Below are 13812 nucleotides of genomic sequence, written 5' to 3' on the forward strand. Positions count from 1 at the left end.
AGATGCCAAGTCATCTTAGGTAATCACAGGCTTTAAGGTAAGATAAACTTATACATTTACTAAGGCAGGCACTTTTGTGTATAGGGAGGGGAAGTGGATGTCTTATAAAATTTCTATGAAAAACTATGATCAATCCAAAAATGTGTTTTTAAGGAATTTTTCTGGAAATTCAAAGAATTGAAAGACCATCCCCAAAAAACCACCACCAATGTTAAGAAAATATGTAACTTGGAGGGGAAAAAAACCCTCAAAACTATTCTGGGCATGGTATATGTTTTAGAGTAGCCATAAACACTTCCAGGAACTGGCTGGTTTCTTCATATAAGCTGGTGGGTGGTGAATGGGATTCTCACAAACAGTTTTATCATCATTAGCTTCTTCCCACAGGTCTCAGTCTATTTCCAAAGGTGACATCAGTGAACATGTAAGGTCCATGACCTCTAAGGTTAATGGCATCTGCTCGAGCAACAAGACTCTGACAAACTCTGGGGATGTCTAGGCACACAGCATCATAGTGAGGAACAATTGTGGAGGTCTGAAGAAGAAATTTGAATTTCTGCCCCTAGTCAAGAAGGGTCTTGTTATCTGGTTTACATTCAAGATCTCTCTGGTTCATGATTTCCATCAACTTTCTTCTGGGTTAGGAAACTTCATCGTGAGACTTGAGATAGACTGATCTGGAAAGTTTCCTTAGTTTCTTCTGAGCTTGAAGTCCCTGGGTGAGGCCCATTGGAGGTAGATGAATCGGCCTTGGGTAAGGAATCTTGTAATGCAGTCTAATTTCAATCCTGGCTGTACACTCATCAATATACTATTTAATCAAGTCTGTGTCTGTGTGATTTTTCTTTTTCTGAAACTGTTCTGGCTTCATTTAGTATACACTGTTTTTCTTTAATGGTGTCTTCCATCTGCCCTCATGCCACATGCCATTTCCTCACAAGCTTGAAGATGCTACGGTAGAAGCTAAGAACTTCTTGTCATGTTGCTGTTGTCATCTCCCCCCCCTCCCACCCCCCACAGAAACGCAGCAACCCCTGGCAGGCTGGGTGGAAGAGGCACCAGGAGTTTTGCTAACCCCAGCAGACTGAGCATCTGCAGGTCCGGTAACCCAGGCCAGACCAAACCAGTGGGAGGACTTGTGTGGGTGCATCAGTTCCAGGTCAGGGGTAGTCTAGAGCATTTCTAAGCTTTTTACTCTATGCTACTCTCCATTGTATCCAACAATATAGCCAATCTCATCTTCTCCCTATTTTTGTTTTACTCCTTTGGTTATGTTTCTCCCCCATTCCAATCAAAAAATGGTATTGTAAATATTTTTAAATTTCTACTTTGATTTCATCTATGGCCCATTGGTTGTTCAGGAGGGTGTTATTTAATTTCCATGTGTTTATAGAGTTTCTGTGATTCCTTTTGTCATTAATTTCCCATTTCATTGCACTATGGTCCGATAGTATGCATGAGATAATTTCAATTCCTTTGCAATAACTTAAACATCTTCTATGTGCTAGCATATGGTCTGTTTTAGAGAACATCCCATGTGCAGCTGAAAAGAATGTGTATTCTGATGCTGTTGGATAGAGCACTGTAAAAGTCTACTAAATACAATTGTTCACAAGTTTGGTTAAGTTCTGTTATTTCTTTGCTGAGTTTTTGTCTAGTTGACCTATCTCTTTGTGACAATGGGGTGTTAAAGTCCCATGTTATATTGTGTTGCTTATTTCATTTTTCATGTCTGTTAAAATTTGTCTTATATAGTTGGGTGCTCCTGTATTTGATGCATAGATGTTTATGATTTTTATCTCATTTTTCCCTCCCAAGTATGTAGTGACTGACCACCTTTCTCTCTTTTGATTGTCCTTGGTTTGAAGTTCATGTTGTCTTCAAAGAAAATAGCTACATCCACTTTTTTGTGGGTTGCTGTCATGTGAGTATTGTTTTCCATCCTTTAATTTTCAGTCTATGAACTTCCTTTTGAATTAAATGTGTTTCTTGTATACAGGATATAGTTGGATTTTGTTTCTAGATCCACTCTGCCAATCTGCTTCTTTTGATTGGTGCATTGAGGTGGTTTACATTGATGGTTATAGCCGATATGTACTGGTTTATTTTGTAATGTTATTTTCCTGCTGTTGGTTCTTCCTTTTTCCCTCTGTTTAATTGCTTGCTCGACTTGGTGGTTCCTTTCTGTTGTTGTTCTTGAAGTTGTGGTCTTTTTTTTTTTTTTTATCTCTTTGTAGAATATCTTTTAGTACTCCTTGTAGGATTGGTTTGGTGCTCATGAATTTCTTCAGTTGTTCTTTATCATGGAAATATTTTACTTCCCCATTAAATTTGAAGGATAGTTTTGCAGGATACATCAGTCTGGGTTGAAAGCTGTTTTCTTTCAGTACCTGAAATATTTCACTCCAAGCTCTTCTTGACTTGATGGTTTGTGTTGAGAAATCTACCATGATTCTGATGGGCTTTCCTTTATAGGTGATCTGTTTCTTTTCTCTAACAGCTTTTAATATTCTGATCTTTTGTTGAGTTTCTGGGATCCTGATCACTATGTGTCTGGGTGTAGATTTATTTTGCTTATGGTTCATTGAAGTTCTATATGCTTCACTTATCTGTATGTCTGATTCTTTTTCCATGCCTGGGAAATTTTGTGCTATTATTTCTGCCAAGAGTCTTTTGATGTCATTTGTGTTGACACCTGCTCTTTCATTGATACCTATCAATCTGACATTGGTTTTCTTTGCTTCATCTTGCATTTGTTGAACTGTTATTTCCTGGTTCCTTGCTGTTTTTCAGAGATCCTTCCCTTCACTTTAAGTAGTGTCAATGCTGTCTTCAAGATCTAAAAGTCTATCTTCAGCTTCATTCAGGCAGTTTTGCCAGCTTTCGATGGAATTTTTAATTTCTTGGATATCTGTTTGAATCTGTTTCATGCATTCTAGTTCTTTTCTCTATTGTTCACTCAAGGTTTCCATGAGTTGTCTATGCTTCTCTATTTTCTTAACAATGTCTTCTTTGGATGTGCTGAGAAATTCTTTTTTTGTTTGTTTCTGGTACTAGGAATCAAACTCACAACCTTGTGCTTGCCAGGCAGGCGCTGTGCTGCTGAGCTAAATCCCCAGCCCCCTGCTGAGCAATTCTTCCATTATTGTTGTCATTTCTTTTTTTACCTGAGAGATTATTCCTGATCTAATGTCTTCTAAGGCCTGATGAAATTGTTTGTTTACTTCAGTTGCTATCATTTCAGAAATTTCAGATGTATGAATTCTAGGCTCTTCTGTGTTGATGTTTCCTATACTTGCTCTGGGTGGGGTAGAGGTCTGAGATTGCGTTTTGCTCCTTTGTTTTGTTATTTTTGAAGATCCAGTTGTTCCCTAGAGCTCAGTCTCACTCACATGATGGTGTTGGAGTGGCAGGGTGAGGATCCAATGTTCCTCAGTGTTCAACATGGCTCCTGTGCTGGTGTGTGGTGGCCAGGTGGTGTCCCAGATGCTCCCAAACAATTCTTGCATTCAGTTGGCTCCCAGGCCCATGGGTGAGGGGCAGGGGGAGATTCACCAGAGTTCCTGAAGCTGTCTGGTGTTCAGCCTAGTTTCCATAAGGGTGTGTGTGGGGGTGCAGGCTGTGATCACTAAGGCTTTAGACATTGCCCAGGACCCAGCCCAGTTCCCATGCCAGCAGGAGAGGAGTGAGGGTGGAGTACCTGAGGCCTCTGACTAGGTCCAGGTTTCAGCTCAGCTCCCATGGAAGTGTGGGTGGTGCTGGTTGTGGCCACTGAGGCCCCAGAAGGTGACTAGGGCTCTGCCTGCCCTGCACACTGGTTGGGGAATGTGGGGATGGCTCAACAGGGTTCCTGAATATGTCCAGGTTGTACCCATGTGTATAACAGCACAATTTATAATAGCAAGATGTTGGAAACAACCCAAATGCCAAACAACCAAGGAATGAATAAAAAAGATGTGGTATTTCTATACAATGGAATGCTACTCAGCCATAAAGAAGGATTAACCTGAGTCTTTTATAGGTAAATGGGTGCAACTCGAGACCACGCTCATAAGTGAAATAAACCAGATGTACATGTATAAATATTGCATTGTCTCCCTAGTGTGAGAAGCTGAAGAGTAAATAAGATCCAAAATGAACAACAGATATTATAAAATGGGAAGAAACTTCAAAAGGAAACAGAAAGTGGGATGGAGGAATGGAGAAAAGAAGGAAGGGAAAAGCAAAAAAAGTAATTTGTATGTATAAAAGATAGTTATACTACTAATTTCTCTTAGTTCATTGAAAACAAACATCTATGCTAACATTGTTTGGACAATTAAATGCCAATATCTCGTACTCTGAGTAACTAATTTAAAGATAACAATGTGTAATGTATTAACCATTCTTAGCCTCCTATTATCTTTTGAATTTTTTTTTTTTCACTTTAAAAAAAAAAAGAAGTTGTAGTCCATGGCCAGCTGGCTCCAAGGCAGGGTGCCTTGATAGAGGAGCATCACACAGCATAAGCACTGCATGACAAAGCAGGACAGGCAGAAGGCAGTCAGCAAGCAACAAGTGATAAGCACGGACCCTCCTGTAGTCCTTGTATCTTATCTGGGTTACCTGCTAGGGCAGATGTTATGTTGGCATCTACATTGCCTCAACGCCCACGTGTTAAAGTCTTCATCCTCGGCTTGGCACCATGGGAGATATAGGAAGCTTTGAGAGGTGGGGCCTGGCGGGAGGCCTTCAGGTCACCAGGATGCATTCTAGACGGGGATCTTGGGACTCAGTCTTCTCCTCTTCTGTCTCCTGGCCAGGCTCTGCCACATGTTCCTGCCATTATGTCTGGCTTCACCGCATACCTAGGTTGATCACATGGACTGCAACTCTGAAAACTCTTGAGACAAAATACACCTTCCTTCTTCATTAGATGCTGTGTGAGAAGTACTTGTTACAGTGTTGCTAAACTCATCCACCATGCTCAATGAGGTCATTTTCAGACTCTGACTTCCTGTCCTGGAAGAGAATACATTGGTGTTATTTTAAGCCATCACAGCTGGGGATCACAGGCCATAGCGGTAAAGCACTATTGAGTGAGTTTGACCTGTGAGCTTAGTTTCCCCCACAAGAAGACTTGGCTAGCTCAGTGGTGCAGTGCTGGTCTGGTGCCCCGAGGTCCCTGAGTTCAATTCCCAGTACCAAAAAAAAAAAAAAAAAAACTGAGTTCAATTCCCAGTACCAAAAAAAAAAAAAGGAGACTCGGCCTGACTGATGGGAACCCTTTGGGAAGACAGAGAAGGAAAACCACCATGCATTGACACAAACTGCAGGTGGAGCCCAAAATTGTGTTGATAGAAGTTTTACCCAGTATAAATCTAGAAGAGGAAATAAAGAGCATAGAGATCCAAAGAGAGAAACCAACTCACACTTCATACACACGTTATTCACCAGGATTTTGTGCACACAGTGTTAGAACAGAGATGAAGATTCAGGAAAGTTCTCGACAGAAAATTAGGAAGTAGGTAATTAGAGGTGAGGAAAGCAGCAGAGGAGGAGGGGAAGGAAGGGAGAGGAAGTAGAGAGAGATGAAAATGATTGAAGTTGTTCGCACACAGCAATACACCAAAGCCAAACTCATCAATCTGTGTTACCTATATGTGCTAATAAAACACAACATTAAAAAAGACAGGGTCTCAAGAGCAAGAGAAGCCCGATCTGACTTACTACAGAGGACCTGCTACAGACCTGATGTGGCAGTGAAGGAAAACACAATTTACCAGCAAAGAAGAATAAGATTTCTGGCACTACTGCTAAAGAATTATGCAAAACTGCACAGAATTGATACCAAAAGTGCACAGAGGATATTGACATAAGTAGAGACACACTCTAAGATGCTGGACAGGTACATATGATATGAAAACCTGAATGTCCATTAATCTAAAAACCACAGCAATGTCAGTTAGAATTTTCTTTTGTGCCTGCAGGACTCTGTGTAACTTGGTGAATTTCTACCTTGCAAGGTGCATGTGATCTTGACCCAATGACTGGTGAACTCCCCCTCCCCAAGCAGTATCTGGAGCCAGTATGTATATGGTGGTCACAAGGGAAAGTGTACATTAGTCTATAAGTGAGATACACCAGTTAGATATTCTTATAGAAATAAAATAAAATAAACTACAACCAGCTTCCTATATGGATTAAAACCCAACCCACCACTTGCATATTCTCAGCTTCCTGGTGCCTCAGTTTCCCTAATCAAATCTTTGAAAAGCTAAGGCTCCTTCTAGCTCAGGATCTCTGGCTGCCTTCTTGCCATGCGGACAATTAGGTGCCTAAAGCTCAGGCGTGCAACACTCAGGCAGCTCCCTGTAAGGCTACTGCTTCCCCTGACCTCACTCACAGGCCACAGGCAGGCCTGTTCCTGGAGGGGAGTATTCCCTGGGCCTGTCCTCTGCCCTGTGTCCTCTCACAGGTGAGAGTTTCACCCATGCTCGCGGCCTGCACTCACCATGTTCTCACTCCCATTGGCATTTCCTGCAAAGACAGAAGCCTGTGGTTAGTGGCTGCACATACTACCCTGATATTCTCTGGCCTGGGACTGTCACATCCTGCTTTAAACCAGGGATGGCGTGAGGATAGTCCTCAAGGAACTTGCTGGGATGAACCTAAACACCCCTCTCCCTTTCCACAGTTAGCTTATCCGTGATTTCTGCAAGCTTCCAAGAGGCCTGTGGCTCTTTGCACCCACAGCACCCAGGGGTCATCTAGAGGCTGCCCCCAATTTGCTTTCCCACCAAGCCTGGCGAGATATAACCTGTGTCAAGCCAGGTCTGCCTCTGACACTGAACCTAGATCTGAAACTCCAGTGACAGAGCTAGCCATACCTCAGCTGCAGATGGCTGAGCACTGTGGTCCCTGTAGCTTTTTGCCCTCAGTTCCCTTCAGTTTTTGCCCTAACGGAGAAGGACCCTTTCCTATGTGCACATGCTGCTGGGTGGAAAGAGCCAGCCCCTCTGTGAATCAGGCCCTGCAGGACCTACCTGCACCCAGGCTGTTCCTTGCTCTTATCCTGGTGCTGTCACCAAGTTCTCCTATGTTGTTAGACAGATATTTCCAGGGTACATATCTGATTAGAAGATAGATAACCAGCAGGAACGGAATGAGTAGCAGCAGACATAGCCAGTAGATGCTCTCTAAAAAGTGGCAAAACCAGAAAATGTCTTGGTAAGGGCAGGAATTGGCATTTTCCCTCAGCAGTGCTATGATAAAAACAAAGCAGCTTTCCCACTTTCTGAAACCTTAGATGTGACAGCCCCAGGGAAGAGGCCCAGAGAACAGGCCAAGCCCAGATGAGAGGGGAGGATGTCTAGCTCCCACACTGGTGGGCATGAAGACTGTCCCCTCGCCAAGGTGGTCTCATGGTGGTGGCAAGCCTCACACAGGCTTTCAGGCCTCAGAGGGCTGTGTGAGGGAATGGTGTGCCACCAGCCACAAGCCAGGCCAGTGACCTCTGGGACAGTCGCTCCTGGAGGCATCATGTGGTGCCTCAGCAAGGCGGATGGGCAGCGTCAGGCCACATCTCAAGTGACCCACACATCCCCGTTATCACTGTGGTAGACGTGGAAGTCATGGATACTGCAGTAGGAGCAGCTGGGTTCGTCCCGATGTGAGACACAGCCCACATGATTCCCTGGCTCCCAGGTCCATTTTCCAGTAAGGAAGGACAACTCCAACTTTTCTTACGTCTCTATTTGCTTACTCATTTTAAAATTGTCCTAAAGTAGATATAACATGAAATTTTCCACTTTAACCATTTTCTAGAGTTCAGTCATTTCAGGTGTATTTACATTGCTGTGTAAACACCTCCTCTACCGACCTCTAAAACATTTTCACCCTCCAACCTGAAACTCTGTCCCTGTGAAACACTCATTCCCCACCTCCTCTCTGTTCCCTGGCACCCCACCCTACTTTCTTTCTCCATGGATCTAATGACTCTGTGGATCTCATATAAACAGCACATAGGATTGCCCTTTGGTGACTGGCTTATTTTGCTGAGTATGGGGTCCTCACAGTTAATGTATATTGTTAAGTGTCATTTTCTTCATCTTTAAGGCTGAGAAACATTCCATGGAATGTGTGTATCACTTCCAGTTGGTCGTCTATGGCCACTTCGGTGGCTTTCACCTTTTGGCTGTTGTAAATGCTGCAAACATGGTATGCAAACATCTCTTGGAATTCCAATTTCAGTTTTTTGGGCATTTTACCCAGACGTGTGATGGCTGGGTCATAGGTTAATGCTATTTTTAATGTTCTAAGGAACATCTGTACTGTTTTCCACAGAAACTGCACTATTTTGCATTCCCACCAGGAATGCATATACCCCAGTTTCTCTAAGTCCTCCTAACACTTATAGTTTTCTGATTTTTGAACAGTTGCTGTCCTGAAAGGGATGAAGTAGATTCTCATCTCACTGTGGTTTTGATTTGCATTTGCTTCAGGACCTATGACATTAAGCATCTTTCCATTGCTTGTTGGCCATTTGTATGATTGCTGGAGAAAAGCCTATCAAGGTCCTTTCCCCATGTTTACAATTGGGTTTTGTTTTATATTGTTGTTGTTGAGTTGAGGAAGTTCTTTTCATATTATGGCTATGGATTGTTTAGATTTGTGACTTGCAAATATTTTCTCCTCCTCAATCTTTCACTGTGTGCCCATTTTGACACACAGAAGCTTTTAGGATGTGTGTAATCTTGTTTGTTTATTTTTCCTTCTTGATCTATGCTTTTGTTGTCATATCAGAAATCAGTGCCAAATCCAAAGTTTTGAACGTGTTCCCCTAAGTTGTAAGAGTTTACAGGTTTAGGACTTGCTTTTAGGTGTTTCTTCCATGTTGAATGAACTTTCGTACATGTTGTGGGCTTTTTTGTTGTTGTTATTTGATACCGGGTCTTGCTATGCAGTTCAGGCCAGGCTTGAGCTCACTTTGTAGCTCAGGATGGTCTCGAACTCCTGACGATCCTCCTGCTTTGTCTCCTGAGCACTGGGATTACAGGAGTGAGCCACCATGCCCAGCTCATGTTGTGAAATAAAGGTCCAAATTCATTCTTTTGCATGTGAGTATCCAGTTCCCTAGAATCATTTGTTGAAAAGATTGTCCTGTTCCCCTTCAATGACCGGGGCTCAAAGGTCTATGTATTGTGAGAATTGTTTAAAATGTATGAAATAAATACAGAAAAACAAAATACAGTGTGTGTTTGATTATTCCATCATAATGAATGAAGTACTGACTCACACTACAACCTGGATGAACATCAAAACCACGATGCTCACCGAAAGCAGTCAACCCCAAAAGGTCAATGAGGTTCTGATGCCCTTGACATACAATGCCCAGAACATCCCCATCCAATGAGATAGAGCGTTGATGAGCAGTTATCAGAGGCTGAGGGATGTGTGGTGTTATAGCTGAAGGGGATCGGATACCTCATTTTGGGGAGATGGGTATATTTTGGAACTAGAAGGAGATGGTGATATTAAGCGACCCTAATGCATGAACTTTTAAATGATTGCTTTTAGGAGAGTGGTATAAGGGGGAAAATTATAATCTATATTAAATATATGTACAAATCTATAAATAGGAAACCTATTAATCTGTGTAACCAATGTGAACTAACCAGAAGAGTATAAAAATAAAGTGGTTTAGTTTCATCTCATGTGAATTTTACCTTAATAAAAATCAGCCAGGTTTAAAAAAACAGAAACAAAAACCGTACTTTGATGAGCCATCCCGCAGACTGTGTTTGACGTGGCACTGCATTCCCGCAGGGCTGGAATCCCCTCAGAACACCTGGAGAGAGACACCCTCAGTTCCATTCCTCTGGAGCTTGTCCCTGTCATCACCAGCAGAAGGGGGCTCTGCCCTCTCTTGGTGCCTCCCCAACCCACTCTTGGGGGCACCGTGTTGTGCAGTAAGACAGAGCTGAAACCCCTCCCCCCAGCTGTCCCCAACCCAACCAGCATCCTCAGAAGGCATTGGTGTGATTCTCACTAATGCCCGATAGTTGACCAATTTTCCTCTTCTATGAATATGGACTGCCTCATTAGTGGCCTATGCGTAGAAGAACAAATGAAGTTGTCCTTTTTTTATAAGAGCCTCAGGATTTCAGGGTTCTTTCCTAGTCACTGCATTCTGTAGGCCTAATGCTCATGCTTGCACACCTTAGTACTAGCTAGGTCTGGATGAAGGGGGACTCTGTTACTTGCTGACTTCCCTCATAGCATTGAACTCTGTGCATTTCACAGTGCAGAGAAAGTGCTGCATTTATCTAAAATTCATGCCTCACAGTCCACCCTTACTCTTCTTTCTTTCTTTGCTATTCCTTGCTGACACTCTGGGTGCTCCAACTCTCCCGGGAATGAATGAGGCTTCTTCTTAGACTCTTAACTCCAGACTCCCAGCAGAAAACATGGGAGAAATCTCCAAGACAGACACCCTTCAGGGAACCTAAATCATTGCCTAGGCTGTCACTTTGCTTCCTTTTGAGAGAAACCAGCCTTAGAGATGTTGGCAGGTGAGTCCTGGTCCCCTGGGATACCTCAGGGCCTGCAGGACAGCACTGCTGGGGTGGGCAGAGGCATCAGGCAGATACTCAGCACCTTGGTGGGCAGAGGACCCTGATATGAAGCTTCCCTGTGAGAGGAGCCACATTGCTACCCCGTCAGAGGACCATGAGTGGAGAACAAGGCCTTCTATCAGACACTGCCACAAAGTCATGTCCAGCATCATTTCCCAGAGCATTATGTGCAGATGTGGAGAAAGTGAGGCATGAAAGAGCCAAGGAACACATCAGAGAGCCAAAGGTTAATGAGAAAATCACAAGATGAAGAGAAAGAACTCAGACATGTGGAATGAGTAGAAATAGGAATAGCCTGGAAAGTGATGGGTTTGGTTGCATTTTGGGGAGGAAAGAACGGAGGAGCATTTGGCCATGGTAGGAGCCATCTCTCTGGGCTGCTGCAGGTTGCACGGAGTGCTAGAGGTCACCGCAGCCCTGCTGATTCTCAGCTGGTAAAGTAAACCCCCTCTCATGCCACCTCCAACCCATGCCCACCTACTTGTCACATGGCATGCAGAATTCCAAAGTCCCAGGGTCCTGGTAGAAATGGCCTGTTTTGCACTGGCACATTCGGTTGCTGGTTGGGGAGCACTCCTGCACCATTTCTTGGTCTGCAGAACAGGGAACACTGAAGTTAGCTTAAGGTGGAGACCATGACATCACCCATGTGCATGAACCTGCAGTTACTAGAAATGGGAATGTAGCGCCGGGCATGGTGGTGTACGCCTGTAATCCCACCACTTGGGAGGCTGAGGCTGGAGGATTGTTGCAAGTTCGAGGCTAACTTGGGCTACAAAGTGAGCTCAAGGCCAGTTTGAACTTCATAGCAAGACCCTATCTCAAAAAGACAAAAAAAAAAGAAAGAAAGAAATGGGAATGCAGTGTGTCTCCTACAGAGCTTAATCAGTCAAAGCAGGTGCACTGAGGTCTTGTTTAGTGTCAAGCAGATCTATAGGAAGCTGGGCATGGTGGTACACACCTGTAATCTCAGCACTTGGGAGGTTATATCAGGAGGATTGCTGTGAGTTCAATGCTAGCCTGGGCTACAAAGTGAATTCAAGGAGAGTTCAAAGCCAGCTTGAACTGCAGTGAAACCCTGTCTCAAAAAGAAGAAGAAGGAGATGGAGAAGGATAAGAAGAAAAAGGAGGAGGGAAAAGGAGAAGGAGAAGGAGGGGAAGGAGGAGGAGGAGGAGGAGAAGCAGGAAGAGAAAGAGAAGAAGGAGAAGGAGGAGGAGGAGAAGGAGAAGGAGGAAGAGGAGAATGAGAAGGAGAAGGAGAAGGAAGAAGAGAAGGAGAAGGAGGAGGAGAAGGAGAAGGAGGAAGAGGAGAATGAGAAGGAGAAGGAGAAGGAGAAGGAAGAAGAGAAGGAGAAGGAGGAGGAGAAGGAGAAGGAGAAGATCTATAGGAGCAACCTGCTCTATTCTTTCAACTTTTCTGTCTGAAAACTTTCATAATACAAAATTGCTTATTCTCTAGGAATTGAGCTCTGTCTTGTTTCTGTGTGTATTTTGTGAGTTTGTAGACTGAATCAGCTATTTGCAATTAGCAAAAAACAGTGACAAAAATGGCAAGAAAATGCTGTGCCTTTTCGTCAGAGTATGATTAAGGTTGTGTTCACACTGTTCTCACTCTGATGATACAAAAGGAACAATTCTTATGCCAGTGAAACAGTGCCCACTACATCTCTGCAGCATCTGTTTTTGACTGCTTCATCCTAGTGCTGGATGAATGGGTATCTGGCTTTTCTCCATGCTTTCAAAGCTAAACACCGAACACTTAAATATCAGAGGCAGAGGCTCAGCTTCAATTCCCTCTTTAGGGCACATTCCTGGTAAGAGCACTGCTATCTAGGGGTGCAGGTATCGTGGCCAAATCCCTGGAGACTCACCGTCACGGCAGCTGTAGCAGACAAGGCAGGAGTCCAGGCCGTTGGCATGCGCTGTGAACGTCCCTGGGTCACACGTGACACACTTGCCCTGGGTGTGGGGGCTCACACAGGGCTCCTGGACATATTCTCCTGTGGAAGCGATTGGGCAGAGGTGAGAGCCTCCTCTGGGGCCCACCTGGGTCATGGGCCTGTATTGTGCTCTACTGGGTCCTTAGGGGCTCAGGTCTCAAACGAGTCAACAGCAATGCTAATGTCTTAGAGTTTAAGTTCGAAGTAATGTCTGTAAGTGACAAGTTCTTAGACATGATTAAATGGCCAGCTGCTTTGGGGCCTCCTTGAGATGTTGACCCTCTAGTTCTCCTCCCTGAACCTTCCCTGCCCCCTGTTTAGGGTTCAGTGCTCACTCTGGGCAAGGGGGGGGGGGGTAACCCTAACCCAGGTAGACTTGCTGGACATGCCTTGTCCACCAACTACAGACAGATACACAGATTCTGCTGTGCACATGAGGGGTCCTCCTCACATGGGACAAGGGGCACCTCTCTAGGATTCTAAAGAGTAGGCAGCAGAAGAGTACAGTCCCTGGTACCCACAAACCCTATCTAGCACAGCCTCTGGTCTGCTCCAATGGCCACCTAAACCCACAGTGGGCATTGGGCCCTGTCCCAGGACTCACCTGCAGGACACATCTGGCAGCAACGGTCAGCATTCCTGTATTCATCGGCATTACAGAACTCCGGGCCAGAATGCTGTTGGCTCTGATTGTGACTTGACCCAGTTGTGGCACTTAGCTTCAGGTTAAAAAGAACAAGAAGTGTATCACTCGCAGCCCCTCTTTACTGGTCATTATTTGTCTCAGAAGCGACCTTATGAAAGGACGGTGAAGAAGGAAGCAGCAGGCAGTGCTATCCTCACCTAAAAATAATCATGATGCGCACAAGCTAGCTGAGCTGTGCATGTAAGGAAGAACTAACTCTACAGCTTGTAGCTTCACAGGAAGGCTGGGCAGAAAAATCCTTGTGAATTTCAGTCCATTTTGACTCTTTACACAGTAACAGCTACCTAGGTTCCTTCCTGGCAGCCAGCCATGCCCGGGTTCTCTTGCTAAAGGTGGGAGATGGGGTGGAAAATTTATTAAAAATTTAAAATTTCAGTATCCCAATATCATGCTCTATTTTCTGATCAGCAGTGTATAAAAAGACCATATTTTTTTAAAAAATAAATTCCTTGGTTGGTGGGCATTTGGGTTGTTTTTGAGATCTAGCTATTACAAATTGTGCTACTGTGGTACGATGTTTTTAATTCTTCTGGAAAGATACCCAGAAGGG

At 44.1% G+C, this 13812-nt stretch overlaps 1 protein-coding gene and 1 pseudogene across 1 annotated transcript in view; both read right to left on the reverse strand.

The window, feature by feature from the left end:
• On the reverse strand, window positions 1-995 carry LOC102014681 (annotated as a pseudogene).
• A 3868-nt stretch (window positions 996-4863) lies between these two features.
• Window positions 4864-13812, reverse strand: part of LOC102016169 (tumor necrosis factor receptor superfamily member 23-like) — an 11652-nt gene continuing 2703 nt past the window's right edge. The window contains exons 2-8 of the mRNA XM_013513880.1: window positions 13161-13275; window positions 12488-12616; window positions 11098-11209; window positions 9756-9829; window positions 7026-7178; window positions 6494-6519; window positions 4864-5001 (exon numbers count right to left, since the gene is read on the reverse strand). Of these exons, the coding sequence (XP_013369334.1) occupies window positions 4954-5001; window positions 6494-6519; window positions 7026-7178; window positions 9756-9829; window positions 11098-11209; window positions 12488-12616; window positions 13161-13275 (657 nt within the window). The 3' untranslated portion in view covers window positions 4864-4953. The remainder of the gene's footprint in view (window positions 5002-6493; window positions 6520-7025; window positions 7179-9755; window positions 9830-11097; window positions 11210-12487; window positions 12617-13160; window positions 13276-13812) is intronic.

Source organism: Chinchilla lanigera, unplaced genomic scaffold, assembly GCF_000276665.1.
Source record: "Chinchilla lanigera isolate Chin_1 unplaced genomic scaffold, ChiLan1.0 scaffold00021, whole genome shotgun sequence".
Classification (NCBI taxonomy): domain Eukaryota; kingdom Metazoa; phylum Chordata; class Mammalia; order Rodentia; family Chinchillidae; genus Chinchilla; species Chinchilla lanigera.